A 17235-nucleotide genomic window follows, 5' to 3' on the forward strand; every position below is an offset into this window, starting at 1 on the left:
AAATCAGTAGTTTTACAAATAAAAAAGCTTAAATGCTTGACTAAAAGTATCATTTTCTAGAAAAAAGTAGTATATATATTAGACAAAACTAAACTGCTAAATATTTAACTTATTAAACTTCTTTTATCGTTTTAAAAATCTTTACTAAACTTTATATAAAGTTTTTCGAGATTATCCGTAAATTTAGTAACTAAATTAAATATACAGTTTTAACTAATTCATATTAAATATTGCTTTATATAGGTGTTGGTAAATAAAGAGGTTGATGCAGAATCATTCGCAATGAAGAGAGCAAAAGAAGCAACTGATGATAGAAAATAAAGGTACTATTTTTACCATTTGAGCAAATAAACAGTTTCAATTTAGAGTTTAAACAAAAATAAATTATATGCTTTTTGTAGCTCATAATTAAAACTATAAAAAATTGAGGTTGAAATATATGTCGATGATTTAAAGCTAAACTTTCAAGTTAATTTTTCTTGTGTCGAAAAACCAATTGCTCAAAAAACGGTAAACATCATATATGCTTTTGAACAGCAAAGTGTTAGACATACTTGAGGACTCAAAATTTTATCAAGAGGACAACAAAGTTTTACAGGATTTACAAAGTTCACTTTGCAAGATCTGCAGAAGTGTCCGAGCATCTTGTGCGAACAAGACACCCTCCACCGTTAACTATATCTGTTAGAGAAGAAACTATATACAGTTTAAAGGTTTAAGTTGTTTAAAACATTATAAATTAAAAAAGTATAAATTTTACATTTTTTAATTCGACTTTTTTCCAAGAACAAAATTTTCAAAAAATCAATTCTAGCTTTTAAAAAGCTACTACACTTACGTAAAAAATAGTTTCAAGTCTTTTTTTTTTTTTTGTAAATACTTAAAAATATTTTTACCTTAAATTTTCTTCTACATAATCTAAAACTTTTTATTTTTGTTGAACTTATCGATATATAAACAACCAAAAGTTTTTTAATTTTTTTACTACATGATAAAAACTTATAAAAAATTATTAGGTAGGTTCTGTATAAACTTTGAGCAAGTTTTTTGATTGAAACTACTTTCCATCAAAAGCTTAAAAACGAGATTTTGAAAACTGGGCTGAGAATAAACCAAGTTAATAACTGGTTTAAAATCAGTGAGAATGGCAACAAATAAAGAAAAAGAAAAGTATATCTGTTATTTGTTTTTGTTTTCATATAAATATTATGAGGCCGATTTTTTTATATTAACACTTATTTAGTAAATATTGCTCATTTTACTTAACTAAAATTAATTTTAATTGTTAATTTTAAAAGTTCTATTTTATGACCTTAAGCTAAACTAGTTATTTGAGATATTATAAACAGATTTAATTATCTTTAAGATGTCATGGCAGGAATGTTAGTTGCTGATATTTAGTCGTCGAATCTGTACAGAATTTTAGGTAGTAATTTATAACTTGAATATTGATAAGCTTTTATTCAATAACAGTACAATATACCAACTTACATTTTTTAAAATTGAGTAAGAATCAATAGTTTATAAATCGTGAATGTTAAAATTAACCACATCTGTAACGATATAAGTGTAGCTAAGTAGTTTCAAAAAGTATCGTTAGTATGTAGTAAAGCATTCTATAAACTTTTTATTGTTTTTACATTTAGTTTGACTACAATCTTTCAATTTTTAATATCTTTTAATAGTAATAAATTGTTGTGATATAATTTACACTAGCTAAATGCTACTACATATTTTTTTAAACTGCTTGTGAAAACGTTTTTGTATCAAACTCAGACAAGATTGTAAATTTTTGAAAAAATTGTTAAGTTTAGTATATAAATGTTAGTCATTTTAAAACAACTTTTGCACTATTGTGGGGCTTATACATTTAGTAATATAGAAATAAGTGAAAGCACTGATTGTTGAACATTTCTTAAGATGAAAGCATTGAGTAAAGGAAATTTAGCAAATGTGTATTTTAAACAAATTGTGTGTTTGTATAAATTAAACATCCGGTCATTTAACTAGTTTCATTTGATATTTTAAAACACTGAAATTTACCGTGGTTTAGTGAGTTACAATGTATTTGATTTATAGTGGCCTCAATTTTTTTAAAATTTCAAGTGAGTATTGTTGTGTATTTTCAAGGTTTTTTTTTTGTTTGATTCTCTAAATGTGAATAAATTAATAAACTAACAGATTTTAGAAAGTGCTTGAATGTTACTAGTTTTAATTATTGAAAACTTTTCTTTAAGTAATTGGAACTTGACTATTTATTTTAACAGTTTAGGCTTATATAACGATAATTTGATTCCAGAACATCAACTCCTGAAAAAGTAACGAAAGTTTGGAAACAAAAATAGTATAAAGCCAATTTATTTTGCTGAAAATTACTTAAATTCAATTAATTAACTAATTATCTAATCAACTAATTACTCATTTAAAACTATATAAAGTGTTTGTCCTCTGTAATTTGCTAGTTTGTTTACTTGTGATCATCACTTTAGCGTGAAACAATTGTAAAGTAATAAACTCGATATAACTTTTGTCTTAATTGTAAAAAGGCTACTTAAGTGTGAAGCTCTCTAGAAATTTATTGTTTAAATCTCAAAATAGTACAAAACCATGCTTAATACAACAAAAAAACTTCTATAAACATTATTCCAATTTAAGGCAATTAGTTATAATACCATTTTCAATAAAGATAAATTAGTGCAACCCTAATCTAAGATACTTGTCTAAATCAATATAACTCAGTAAATCTTAAGAACCTATTTAAATAAAAAGGTGTAGATTAGTTTATCATTGTGTTTTTATTTTTCATGTGTAGCTTTTAATTTACATGTTACAGCCAGCTAAGTAGAATATATCCAAATGTGCTGAAAGTTTATTCTTTATATGCAAACCCCTTTAAGATTTGTTTTAAAAGATAAATAAATTCAAATATTTGTATATTAAACATAATTTTGTTTTTATTGTACAGTCAAAGAAAGGCTCTTAAAGTGAGGAAAATCGTGAAACTAATGCAGCAAAAAATTGAAGTTCTTAGTCAACGGTAAATTTCAATTTTAAGTTTAACTCAAACAACTTAAAAAGTATTTAAAACTTAACACCCATAACAACTAAATAATGAAAAAAGTTTGTCTTGATAAAAGTTTAATTATTTAGTACTACTTTAAATTTACTTAAACTATTTACACTAACGTTTAAAAAAATGACAAAATAAGCTTTAAATACCATTATAAATAATAAAAAATACAACATAGTAGACTTAGTTAACATGAATCTTATTTTAAATAAAAGGTAATAAAATCCATTAGTAGAAACAAAGTTTATTCAAATAGCAACATAATTTTTCCAGCTTAGACAAAGAAAAAATAATTTAACGAAACAATCTATTTAAAACAATAAACCAAAAGTTGAAACAAGCTTGAGTTTATAAGCCAATTTATTTTAATATTTTGTTTAATTAATTATATTTTATTTCAACATTAAGAAGACTAAAACAAATAAAAGTAATTTGATATTTTAACAAATAGTTTTTAAAGCTGAATGTTATTAAAAAAAACAATACAGAAATATTTTAAACGAGTGTTTAAAAAAAAGTAAAACCGTTTATAATTTACACTACTTTACAAAAAAACATTTTAAACATCTTGGCATAAATTAAATTCAAAATTTTTGAAATTGACGAAATATTTGCCAAACCTAAACATAAAATAAATAACATCATTAACACAGTGCTTCCGCACTTATCCGACCTTGTTGAGCTTTTTTTGTAAATAAGCCCGTATTGGCCTTTTGTTAGATAAGAACAAAACATTGTTTCTTTCGTTAATCATTAATATTATGCAACAGATATAAAAAATATACACATGTGTTTATGTTAGTTTAATTTATTCAAATTTGAAAAGTTTAAAACCAATTTAACAAAAAAAATTACATCTTTAACAGATTAACTTATATCGGAACTCTTTCTGAAAAATTAAAACAATGCAGGTTTGTTTGACATAATTTTCTAGTGTCTTAGTATAAAAACTCACGTAATCAGATAAGTTGTGAATTTTTAAACATGGTTTCTGGTGTTTTGTTTCGTCCGGTCGGTTGTGTACTCATGCTTAAGTATGCCCTGTCAATATTTTCAAATACGACATAATTTCATCACAGTTTAAAATTTGATGTTTTGAGTAGACCTCAGTTTAATTTTCTTATATTTTTTTAGCGCGAAAAGTATGAATTGTAACATCAAGTTTAATTTTCACTTAAGAACCACATACTAATATAAACTGTGTGCTTAGCTAATTTACTCAAACTAGACGTAGCCAGTTGTTCCTTTTATTATCCGGCCGTTTTAAGCAATTTTTTTGTAATTAAGGCCGGATTAGCTTTCGACCATTTAAAAACAAATTTTAGCTTTTTTAAATGGTCAACCTTACTTATTAAAATTCAACTAGTATAATAAAACGTACACTGTATTTTTATTTAGTTTTTTTTTAACTTTCTTCAACGAACCAAAGAAATATAATAGGCAGAAAAACTTTGATAAGTTAAAAAATAGTTCAACAAAAGAAGTTACACCATAAACAGTTTAAGTAATATTGGAACTTTTTCAAAAAAAATAATTGGGTTTTTTTTTGATAGAGCTTTCTCGTTTCATATCATAAAACTCATGGATTTGAATAAGTTATGACATACTTTCCGGTGTTGCTTCTGGTTGACAACAACGATCAGCCAGGTAATAATACATTTTCAGCGTGAGAATGGACACTTAGATGATTTAGGAACAATATTTTTGCATTTCCAGTAAACAACAACTTTATTGTTCCACTGGTATTTGAACAGGCGTTTATTGTCACCCTGCCTTTTGCCTTTTTTGTTCCAACTGGTCGACTGTCTACTAATGCTAAGGTGCAATCTTGTTTGGTTACATAATAATTCAAGTTCGGGCAACTCTAATTCCGACAATTCAAATTCTTAAAAACATATTTAAAAGACTCAAATAGTTTAGATTGAAAAAGCGTGACCATACAAAATAGTCATAATTAAGTGTATTACAATTTACAACAAGTTATTTTTTTTTCGCTACAGTGACTGATAGAAAATTGAAGGTCTTTGAAATTTATAATCGGGCATAGATGTATAAATTAATGAATAAGAAATTTAAAAAAAAAACAACGACCCTTTAGAACACAGCAAAACAAGAATATCAAAAAAAAATATTTTCTGGCTAAAACATCGGTAAGAGTAAAATTTCCAAAATAAAACAAATTTTTCTAAGGGGCGCCACTCAAAAATTCAAACCCCAACCCAATCATTTTTTTAATTAAAGGCAAAAGAGCGTTCTCTAGAAAAAAATATTAGTTAGCTTTAAATATAGGGAAAATAATTAGATCTAAAGTTTGGACATTCTTTTTTAATTGTAAAAAAATGCTAAACGAGCTAACTTAACGCTCGTTTTTAATTGTCAGAATTTAAATAATCGTTCACTCAGCCAATGTAAGTTTTTATGTAATTTTTCATGCAGAACATTTTATTACTGAATTTACAGTAGATCACGACTATAATATTGTAACGAATGGTTACATGACAATCCAAATTCGGACAATTCAAATTCTTAAAAAAATATTTAAAAGACTATATCTTAAAAAATAATATAAATTTAAAAAAATGCATATTTAGATCTTAATGGCATCTACAAATCACTTTTATCTTTTTTTCCAAAATCTAAAATATTTTTCAAGATATTTTAAAATTACTAAAAACAACTATATTTTTTACTTTAATAAAGCAATATCTCAAAATATTTTTAATTTTTGCAAAAAGAAGCAATGGCCTGTAGATATTCATATGATTTAAATATGTATTTTTTATTTTGCACAATTACACATAACTTTTTTATTTTTAGCCTTTCAATAATTTTTTAAAATTTGAGTTGTCGGAATTTGAATAGTCGTGCACCCGTAACGAATAGACGCTTATTCAGTGTTCAGATTCATTTATATTTGGCATTCCAGCAACCCAGGTGTTCACGGTAAACACCTTTGAAAACTAATTTAGTGTTATACAAATTACTGCGCCCAGATGCAACTTAAGGCAGTTATTCTCAAAATTTTTAAAAATATGTACAGATGTTATTATTTTGTATTTTTATAAATTTAGACTACTCAGTGTACTTAGTGTTTATAGTTTAAAATCAAAATATACATTACTTGAAGTTATGGTGACATTTTAAACACTTTTTTACGACTTTTAACTGTCGGAATTTAAATGGTCTTGACCAAGCCAATGTTAGTTTTTATGCAATTATTCAAGCAGAACATTTTATTACTGTTTTTGCATTAGCCATATTAGCCAACATTAGCCATAATGTAATCACTTTAGCAGAACATTTTGTTACTGTTTTTGCATTAGTCATCTTAGCCAATTCAGGACTCAATTTATTAGGTACAAGTTTAAGTTTTTGTTTTACATGTAATGTTTAAGTCAAGGTTTCTTAAACTTGCTTTCAAAATCTTCCACTAGGCAGAAATGAGCAATGGTCGTCCACGTTATGATTCTATGATTTAAATAGCCGTCAGGGTAGCTAAACTGCTACTTTTAAGAAGTTTTAGTTCTGTTGAAATTTATGCTTTTGATTGTTCTTAATTTGTTACCAACTTTTTTCAAAATACATATCAGATAAACTTACTGTAAATGATAAATATTTTGCTTAAGTATATTATTTTGAAATATATTGAAAAAACACCACTTAATTGTGAAAATTAGTTTACCTTTATATCTTATTGCTAGCATTTGTAACTTTCATTTAATTTTAGTCAATCTAGCTAGAAATAAAAACTATCAGGTAAGCTAATTTTGAAGCTTTATTTTAAAAGTTAAAACTGTAACTTTTAGCTTATGTGCACAAATGTTTTGGAAGAAATTTTTTCATTTTTATAGGTAGTTTTCTTTTTCAACTTTTTGTTTTGAAACAAAGGAAAACTACTAAAAATATTTTTTGAACAAATTAGACAGTTACTGAGGACAAAAATACAAGAGGAATAGGACAATTGTATCTTAAGTAAGACATTTTTTATATTTTTTACCTCAAAATATTTTAAAAAAACACTAGAAATTCAAAGGTTAAAGAGGTTTTACATAGTTAAAATGCAGACTTTTGAAGTTTGTACCACCTGTTTTAACTTACGAAACAAACTTATTTAAGTTGTTATAAATTTTTGTTGCTTAAATTAAACAATCAAAGATCTGCGATTACTTCATCACCTGTGTGTGCCTACACTTTTCAGATCATGTATGAGCAAATCTATACAAAACACAGTAGCTGGCAAGTGGCCATTGACCATTTTAGTGACTTAAAAATTAAATTAAGATTTGTTTAGTTGTTCAGAGCTGGGCTTCCTCTTTTAAAAGCTGGGTTTGGTTCTATTCTACTCTAAGTATAGTAAAAGTTATGTAAGCTAAAATGTAGCAAATTTTTGCTGCTTTGAAGTATAAAAAAAAGTTGAAAAAACTCAAATTTATGTCAAAATTAAAGCCTACAGCAACTGCTAAACTATACTTTAAAAGATTTCATAAAAATTTTTTTTTGATATTCTTCTTATTTTTTATTAGTGTTAATTAAGAATTTAAAGTTATTTTTATTAAAAAAAAAAAAGTGTATTCTTTCTCAATTATAAGTACTACTATTCTTTTAAAAAAATTTTAGTTGTATTTAGGGCAAAATAGGGTACCTTTAAGATACAAATATTTCAAATGCCTAACGTAGAAATATGTTACTCTTTTTTATATTTTAGAAAATACGGAAACGATTTTGTATATGTTTTTATATTAAAAAAATATTAATAGGAATAAAACTATTTTTTCACGTTTTTACAAACGATATTTTGATTCTTTTTTTTAATATTGTATTTATTTCTATTAGAAAACAGTCTTAAATTTTTTTATTTTTAAATAGCTTGTCTTGTTTTTTGATATTTAGACATTTTTTAAAGAATTTGAATTGACAGAATTTAAATAATCGTGCAACTAGCCAAAATTAGCTATAATATAGTTATTCAGGCATAACACTTTATTACTGCTTTTACATTAGCTATCTTAGCCAACATTAGCCGTAATGTAATTCATTAAGCAAAACACTTTATTTCTGCTTTTACATTAGCCATAATGTAGTTATTTAAGCAAAACATTTTATTACTGTTTTTGCATTAGCTTCCATAGCTAACATTAGCCATAATGTAGTTCCTTAAGCAGAACATTTTATTACTGTTTTTGCATTAACTATCTTAGCCATTTAGATCTCAATTGTAAAACACCAAGTCAATGTAAAATAAACCTAGTGTTTTTTTGACAGTTTTATGATTTTTTAGGTTTAAGTTTAATTTTTATTGTACACATATTATTCAAGTCAAAGTTTCCTCAAATTGCTTTCAAAATCTTCCACTGGGTAGAAATTGATCTATGATCGTCCATATTAATAGATATTACTCTTTTACAAGTCAAGTACCAAATTACTCATTCCTTAACTAGAATACGCCATATGATTTCAAAATCAGACGGTAAGGTAGCTATTGCTACTTATAGGAAAAATTAGTTTTAGTTCAGTTTTATTAATGCTTCTGATAGTTCTTAATTTAAAATTTTTTTTTTTATAATACATATCAGTTTATTTTATTTTTAATGCTTTTTTTTAGTATATTTTTTAGAAATACTCTACGAAAAGCACTATTAGATTGTGAAAACTAATATACATATTCATTTTGTTTCTAACACTTAAAACTTTTATTGTATTTTAGTCAACCAAGTTAAAAACAAAAAAACATCAGGTAAGGCTAATTTTGAAACTGCATTTTTTTTTAGTAAAACTAATGCTTGTTAAAATTGTAAGTTTTAGTTTATGTGCATAAATAATGTTGAATATTTTTAATGGGCCAGTTTTGTGTTCTAATTTTAGTTTTAAAAAATTGAAAATTACTAAAAAAAATATTTATTGAAAAAATTAGACAGTTACTGAGGACAAATGTGCAAGAGGCATAGGACAATTGTAGCTTAAGTAACACTTTTGATATTTTTTACTCAAAATATTTTACAAAAAATAACAAGAAATTTCAAAGTATTTTAATCAAAAAATTTAAATTAGTTAAAATGCTGACCTTTTGAAGTTTGTACCACCTATTTTAATCTACAAAAAAAATAAACTTATCATAAGTTTTAGTTGCTTAAATTAAACTATTACAGATTTGCGATTCTTTTATCACCTCTGTGTATTTATAATTTTCAGTTAAAACAGTTAATCATGACATTTAGTATTATAACAAACATACGTTTATACAGTGTTCAGATTTATTTTTACTTGGCATTCTAGCATCCCTGTTGTGCACAGTACAACTCTGTGAAAACCAGTTTAAGTGTTTTATACAGATTGCATTTAAAAGCAGTAATTCTCAAATTTTTTAAAAATTGTGCACGTAGTTTGTTGATCTGTATTTTTTAACTTAAATTATTATTTTTACAATTTGTTTGTTATATACTACAAAAAAATATTTTTTTACCTGTAATAAATCAAAATAAATTTTCCAAGTATATAATTTGAATAACTAAGTTGTGATGATATATTATTTTAAGCAATGTTTTATGTATACAGAAAATAACTTTGTGAAATTTACTTAGAATAGTAGCACACTTTGATAAACAATGGTTTCAAAAATACTTAATTAGAAAACATATTAGCGAGGAGATATACTTTCTTCTTATATTTTCAAAACTTTGAATATAAAAGTATTATCACTATATGAATCAAAATAAAGTTATTCTGAGTTAGCAAAATGTTTCCTGATTTAATCTGAATATTTTCAAATTCTAAGAAAACTTTAACTTTTCTTAACCAATAAAATTAATTTAGTCAACAAAGTTTGTTGAAGGTACTAAATCCAGGGTTGCCACTCGGTCAGGAAAAGTCAGGATATTCAGAGAAAGTCAGGAAAAATTTAAGAAAATGACAAAAGTCAGGTAAAATGGGGGGTTTTGAAAAAAAATCAGGAAAAGTCAGGAAATTTGATAAGATTAAAAAAAAAGTCAGATTTTTTCTGTTTAAATTTACAAAATTGCTTGTTTTCCAAAGCCTTCAAATGGTAAAAATTAATTAAAAGTCCTTTAAAGTCAGAAAAAAAATCCAAAGTTTTCCTATAAATTTTTAAAATATTTAAATTTTATTTCCAATGCCTTCGTCTGGTATAAGTTAGTAAAATATCCTTAATAAAACTGCAAAAGTTTTCTATTAACATATTGAACAAGTACCCTACTTGAACAGGCAGATTTTGTAAGCTTATTTGTAGTATTGATGATCTATAGCAAGGACACTTCCATAGTGAAACTGTGATATATACACAAAAGTTTATCTAGCATAATTTTAGAATCAAAGTTATCAAACTATATCTTCATTAGATGAAGAGGTTGAAGTGCTAATAAAAAAATGGAGAAAATAAATTTGCTACAAACATTTAACAAAAACAGTATTTGATTAAGTTCTTTATTGTTTTTATGTTTTAACTGTAAAATTTCGTTATTGTTTTAAGGTTTGAGTTGTGAAAATTCCTTATTGATTTAAGGTTTTAAATGTATAAGTTCCTTATATATGTCGTTTTGTTTATTTAGATCAGGGGTCGGCAAACTGCGGCCCGCGGGCCAAATGCGGCCCTTTAAGTCAAAATCTGCGGCCCGCGAGCTTATTTTTAGCCAAAAATATACAATTTAACAACAATGAAAATTAAAGATTTAGTAATAATTATGACTGTTAGGCTTAATTCAATAAACTATTTTTAATAGTGCCCTAATATTGCCAAATTTGTCGTATTTTTCATCTTAAATAACATTTTTCTACTGACTACTAGAATTTTTGTTAATTAAATGCGGCCTTCAAAGGTTATTTTTCTAAATAGTGCGGCTAGCGAGCTATATTTTCTAGGAAAATTGGCCCGCGAGTTACATAAGGCTGCCGACCCCTGATTTAGATACATTTATGCTAGGAAATTCCAAATTTTTTTTTATATTGTTTTAAGGTTTCAACTGTAAAAATTTGTTATTCTTTTAAAATTTTAGTTGTGAAAGTTTGTTATTAATTCAAGGTTTTAATTGTAAAGGTTCCTTATATGTCGTTTGTTTATCTAGATACATTTATGCTAGGAAATGCTAAGAAATTGTGTCTTTTTTCAGACAAGCTGTGTTTATAAGGTAATAATACAAATTTTTTGCTGATAGAGCTGTTTATTACGAACATCAATCATACACAGATGGTTTAAGTGATGTAATGGAAGTTTGATGATAGAATTCAGCAAAAAACTGTTGTTTTTAACCTGTATTAAAATTAGATTGAAAACTTTATACAGTTTCAAGTGGTAGTTAAGTATTTTAGAATAAGTTTAATTTAAGAGTTTGATTTAGAAAAGTCAGGAAAATTTTGGTAAAATGTCAGGAAAAAGTCAGGAAAAGTCAGGAAGTTTTTCTCAGCTTGATCAGTGGCAACCATGTAAATCATTAAACCTAATTAAAATAAAAACAAGCACTGTTATTTTAAGGTATGTTAAAGCTATCATAGTATTTATCTAAAATGTTTATCATTAATTGTCATCAAATACTTAAGTCAGTACCTATTCAACTAGTGGCATAACAACCCTGTTACAAAAATTATATAAGATCATATACTAAATGTCATTTATTCAAGTTTAATAAAGTTCTTTGTACTATGAAATAACTGTTTTTTTTTAAATCAATAAAATTTTCTAAAAAAAGTTTTTTTATGAATTTGAACTAGTTTGAAATTGTTGAATTCAGTCTTTTATACTGCTGTATTATTGTTAGCTACTATTATTTATTTCATTTTGTTTAGGTATTTATTTTCGTTCAAATATTATAAAAAATAGTTAGCCAACTTGATTGTAATAAAAGTATCTAAACGCATATCTATACTAAACATTTATTCAATTATTATTTTGATTTGGAGCATTTTTATTCATCTTCGTAAAAATATGACTTAATACAATTTAATACTATAGTTTATAATGTACATAATATTTAGAGCTCTAGAATAATTTTTTTTTTTCTTAAAATGTAAAATAACTATTTTTAAAACAACTGAAAATGTAGTTTTATTTTTTACTTAACTAAAAACAAACATTAATTGTAAAAAGTACAGCTTATCAGTCAAAATTTTTAACTTAAGTAATAATTGAAAAATGGACCAAAATGCCAAAAAAGATAAAACGGTGCCAGCAAAGTCTCGACCCTGGCTGCTCTGGGACAAATCCAAAGAGCGACCTCCAGTGCAGAAAAAAATAAGGAAGCAGAGAAACCTGAACAAGTGGCAGAGAACAGTGGTTGTGAAAAACGTGGCTCAACCTGAGTTTCGAAATAAGGTTCGTGACAATATTTTTAATTATTTGAAGGCTTAAATATAACATGTTTAATAAAACTAATTAAACTAGTTTAAAGATAATATATTTGATAAAACTAAAATATTGTATATTTTAAGTGAAAATATCTAAAAAAATTTTACTTAAAATATTTTTTTTTTTTTTATTTGCATAAAATTTAATAGAATGTTGACCATTTTAAATCTATAAAACATTATATGTTGCATAAATAATGTATATTATGCTATTTATTATCAAAATACAAGTGCTTAATAACAAATGTAAGCTACTAAAAAAAAACAACACTATTTTTTTTAATATTAAAACAAAATTAGGTTCTTAAAATCGTCGGAATTTTCTCGAATGAAATGAGATTAGTGGCGAGAAGAAGCAACTTGGTGATTGTGTTTGAGGTAAGTTGTTTTGATCGATTATGTCTTATATCAGGCACCACTCAATGATAACAGATGAATTAAAAGGATAAAACTTTTCAGTTAGCCAATTCAATTTATGAATAATGAAAACTAAATAAATACTTTAAATTTTTGAATAAACGTATCAAATAGTTTTCGAATCAAGACTTTGTGTTTTGTTTAAGGCGTGAGTCACTTATTAAAAGTTAGTATACATTGTTGACCTATTAAAAGTATATAAGAGTACTGCACTTAAGACTGTAAATTTTTAACCCAGTTGAAAAACGTATTTGTTTCGATATATTAATTTTCTTAATTCAAACTTTCTAAAATTTTGCTTATTTCTTTTTTAAATCAAGTATTTTACTTTGAATAATAACAGTTCCCTTGAAAAAAACAAGCACTACTATGAGTTGTATTGTATAGACTTTTTTAATAACTATTTACAAACTAATAAAAAGGAATTCCTAAATCCCTATGTTGTCATCCCTATGTTGAACTTCGTAGATAATTTTTACTTCAAACTGTATTGGATTACGCTGAAGTAAAAAAAAATTCATTTAATGCATTTTTTTATCAAAAAAAAAAAAAAATTATGCAAGGAGTTTCAATTTACGAATTCCAACAGAATCTCGAGTGGTTGCTAGGCAAATTCGAGGGAGACAACATCGGCCACTTGCACGATCTTGCGAGGCTGGCGCTCAACTGCGTTCTTTCGGAAATAAAAAGCGTTGACGATTACATGAACAACCCCAACAAAAGTGACCACGAAAAAAAGAAGCTGGAATGCAAACTGCACCTCTCGGCGGCCAAGAAGTTCAAAGAAGCTTTCAGTCAACCCGGATCCAACAGGAAAACGAGAAATGTCATCAACGACTGTAGCGAGGCGTTTGCCAGAATATTCTACATGGACCTGTACATCAAGTTGCTGGGCATCTTGGAGCTACACGAGTACGAGTGGGACCCGGTCGTGTACCTGTCCGGCAGCTTCATCTCCGTGTTCGATGGCATCCATCACGATATGAACGAGGAAAAACAACGTGATTGCAAGGTGGAAGAAGAGTGAAACTGTGAACAGTTCTTATCGGTGCTTTGATTTATAAAGTCAAGTGTTTTTTAGTTTAGTGCCTATGTTGCTGAAGCTTTTAACTAACGCTCTATCAGTTTAACTTATTTATAGTTTTTGTACACTACTTTACTTCGAACTTTTTTTTAAATAAACTATAAAAGAAAATGTTAACACATCTTTTATATATATATATAACCAGCTGTAAGAAATACTCAGTTAACCAAATATTAATAACTATTTTTTTAATCAAAACTTTTAAACTTGTTTTTTTTAAATCTTTTTTCTTTTCTTAATCAGTTATCACATTAAGCAGGAAGAATCTATTTATATTATAAAAGCAATAAGCGGTTCTGAAATAACAGTAATTATTTTGGACTATAAAATCAACCTTGACAACAAACTAAAAATTAAAATAAATTAATAAACTTATAGTTTCAAAAAACAAAGTAACAACAAAACTTAAATTTAAATGCCTCTTAAGTCGGTTTTAGCTTTAAATTTAGTTTTAAAGATATTAAAAACGATGCAGTATTTTATCTAAAGTAAATACATCGCACTTTTATATGAACGTCGTTCGCCTATATTGAATAGGAGTTTTTTACCTGCAGTATTAGTTAGCCTGCTACTATCTGCTACATGAAATTGACCTTTCAGAAATAGTTCGTCTCGCTGCTTTAATTGATATGCAAGTTACTTTATATTTACCAAGTCGCTACTTTATAGACTATTTTGTTACGCTGTTTGTTTCAAACAATCTAATAATGAAATAAACAGCAAAAAATAAATAATTACTGTAAACAAAAACTGAACAACAATTTGTAAACAAATAAACTTAACTGTTTAAAAATAGTCTCGTCTAAAATCACAAGCAGTAACAAATAGTTATTAGAGAAACTCTTTTTATTCTTTTCTCTCGTATAACATTTTAGTTCTTAAGGCAATTTTATTTTTAAAAAATTCATTATTGCTAGTATGGCTGAAAAGAAGAAAAACGAAGTATTTGCTAAAGATTTAAAGTTGCAAGTTATATAATCCAAAAATAAATGTTTACTTAGTTTTGTAAAATTTTTAAAAACCGAAACCTGTTTAAGACAATTATTACTTAACTAAATGATGTGTAAATTTTGAGATATTAATTATAAAGTTTATATGCATACTTTTTAAGTACAAGTAAATAAGTTATTTTAAACGTAAGTAATTATTTTTAAGCTGATATTATAGAAACTATCTTGTGATTTAAAAGATACTTAGCTAATTATCTAAGATTTACTTAAAGTTTTCAGCACACATCAAACAATGAATACATTTTAAGTAGCTCATACATGTTTTAATTAAGCTGCCCTAAAAATCTAATTTAATGTTTATTTAAAAAAAATTGGTTACAAGTTAGAAGTAGTAGAAAATTAACCAATCCTGTTTAAACACAGAGTGAAACTGACTTTTATTATTAGTTTAAGTTTTTTATAGTAATTATCATTAAAATATTTTTTTTTAACCAAGTGGTTCTATTAAATGTTATAATTTTTAAATTAGCTTAATTCTTTTTTAATTATTTCAATTATGGTAGGTAAAAAAGTACTTTATAAAGTTTTTTTGTAAATTACCCTTTTTTTAATATATTGTTTTAAACAAATTTTTTAAATTGTATTAAAGTAGTTCTGTTTTAATTTTTTACAGCTTGTAATAAAAACTAACTTTGATTTTATATTCGTGTAAAATGGGCAACCTTGTGTCGAAAATATTCGGTAACTACGTGGTGACAATGGTCGATTTACAAAACTCCGGCAAGACAACTCTGTTGTACAGGTGGAAAAATAACGAGATGATCGATGCGAGACCTTCTTTCGGGATTAATGTCGAGACGATCACGTACAACAGAACAGACCTTCATTTCAAAGAGGTCGGCGGCCGCTTGAAAGGGCTGTGGACCGATTACTACGCCAAAGACTATTACTTTTGGGCAGAAGGTCAGTTATTATTTCTTATGATTAATTATGATAGTCAAAATAATTCTAAACTTTAAGTGGATTTGAAGTAAAGGTACCTTTAGTTTTATAGATAAATGTAATTTGTATTTACATTTTTGATTCTTAGTCTTATATATTTTTTAAATAGTATATAAATGTTTTTATATAAAAAAATAACTGCAAATGAGTTAAGAGTTTAAACTTTTTAAATAGATTGTGCATTTTGCATTTATCTATAATTGGGGTGATCAAATTTTATATTCGGTGGATTTCCTATGAAACTTTTTTCGTGGGCTTGACTTGTTTAAAATGAAATCTTTGAAGCGCGGCTAACTTTGTATTTTTTTCGTATAAAAATATTATAAAAAATTTAAAAGCTATAATACAGTGCAATGATTGTTTTAAAAGTAAAAATTTTTAACAAAATAAGTTGAGAGCACATTTCGAAATATGGAATACCTCAATTTTATTTGTTTATTTTTGAACAAGTAGTTTTAAAGCCAAAATTTACTTCACGGCCAAGTTTCTGTGTGGCGAGCCGTAAGTTTCCCACTCATAATCTATAGTATTAAAAAGTTTTACAAAAAAAGATATACTTTAAACTTTTTGCTTTAAAAATATTGCATTCTTAATATAGTTATATATTTCGATATAAAAAACGTTGCAGATAATTATATTCGTATTTACCATAAATTTATTTTTTGTATATGTTTGTATTATTAAATTTTTGTCACATTTTTGCAGCTATATTTGTAGTTTTTTAATTCTAAACGTAATCAAAATTAAGTTTTCTCTGCAATTCAAACAAAGACATACACTATTTTATCTATAAAACTTTAACAGGGTTGATATTTGTTGTCGATTCAACTGATAGAGGAAAAATCGATGAAGCAAAATCTGAACTTCACAAAATTCTTGATCACAAACAAACGAAACTTGCAGTGGTTTTGATATAAGCCAGCAAACAAGTGAGTTTATTTTCATTTAAAGAAAACAAAAAAACTAGTAGCGTTTTTTGTATTACTTGTCTCAGATAATTGTCAGCCTTAGTGGTATTTAAAAATCTATAAGTGTTAATTTTTGAAAGTTTATTACATCAAAAACTATTTATTAGGTTAAAACTTCTAAAACTATTTATTAGGTTAAATTTTTAACTAAACTAGGGCTTCCCAAACTGGGCCAAGTAGCCCCATAGTGGCCATCACACGATTTTAGCGGGCCATGAGCAGCAAAGAGGCCAAGGGGAGGGCAATAAGGTCTTAACTAAAAAATTACACTAGATATTATTGAGTTGATGATAAAGAGCAAAAAAAGGTCTTAGGCGTTTTTTATGGTAGTTTTGCAACTTATACCAGATATTATGGAAAAAAAGTTGGAAATTTAGCGGGCCACAAGCCGTA

General features: G+C 26.2%; 1 protein-coding gene across 1 annotated transcript; it reads left to right on the forward strand.

The window, feature by feature from the left end:
- Window positions 1-15585: 15585 nt before the first annotated feature.
- On the forward strand, window positions 15586-16791 carry LOC145833165 (ADP-ribosylation factor 6-like). The gene is made up of 2 exons (XM_082940363.1): window positions 15586-15835; window positions 16679-16791. The coding sequence occupies exons 1-2, from the start codon at window positions 15586-15588 to the stop codon at window positions 16789-16791; spliced, it is 363 nt and encodes a 120-aa protein (XP_082796489.1).
- Window positions 16792-17235: the final 444 nt, after the last annotated feature.

The sequence above is a fragment of the Thalia democratica genome, chromosome 4, assembly GCF_965202585.1.
Source record: "Thalia democratica chromosome 4, ktThaDemo2.hap1.1, whole genome shotgun sequence".
Classification (NCBI taxonomy): Eukaryota; Metazoa; Chordata; class Thaliacea; order Salpida; family Salpidae; genus Thalia; species Thalia democratica.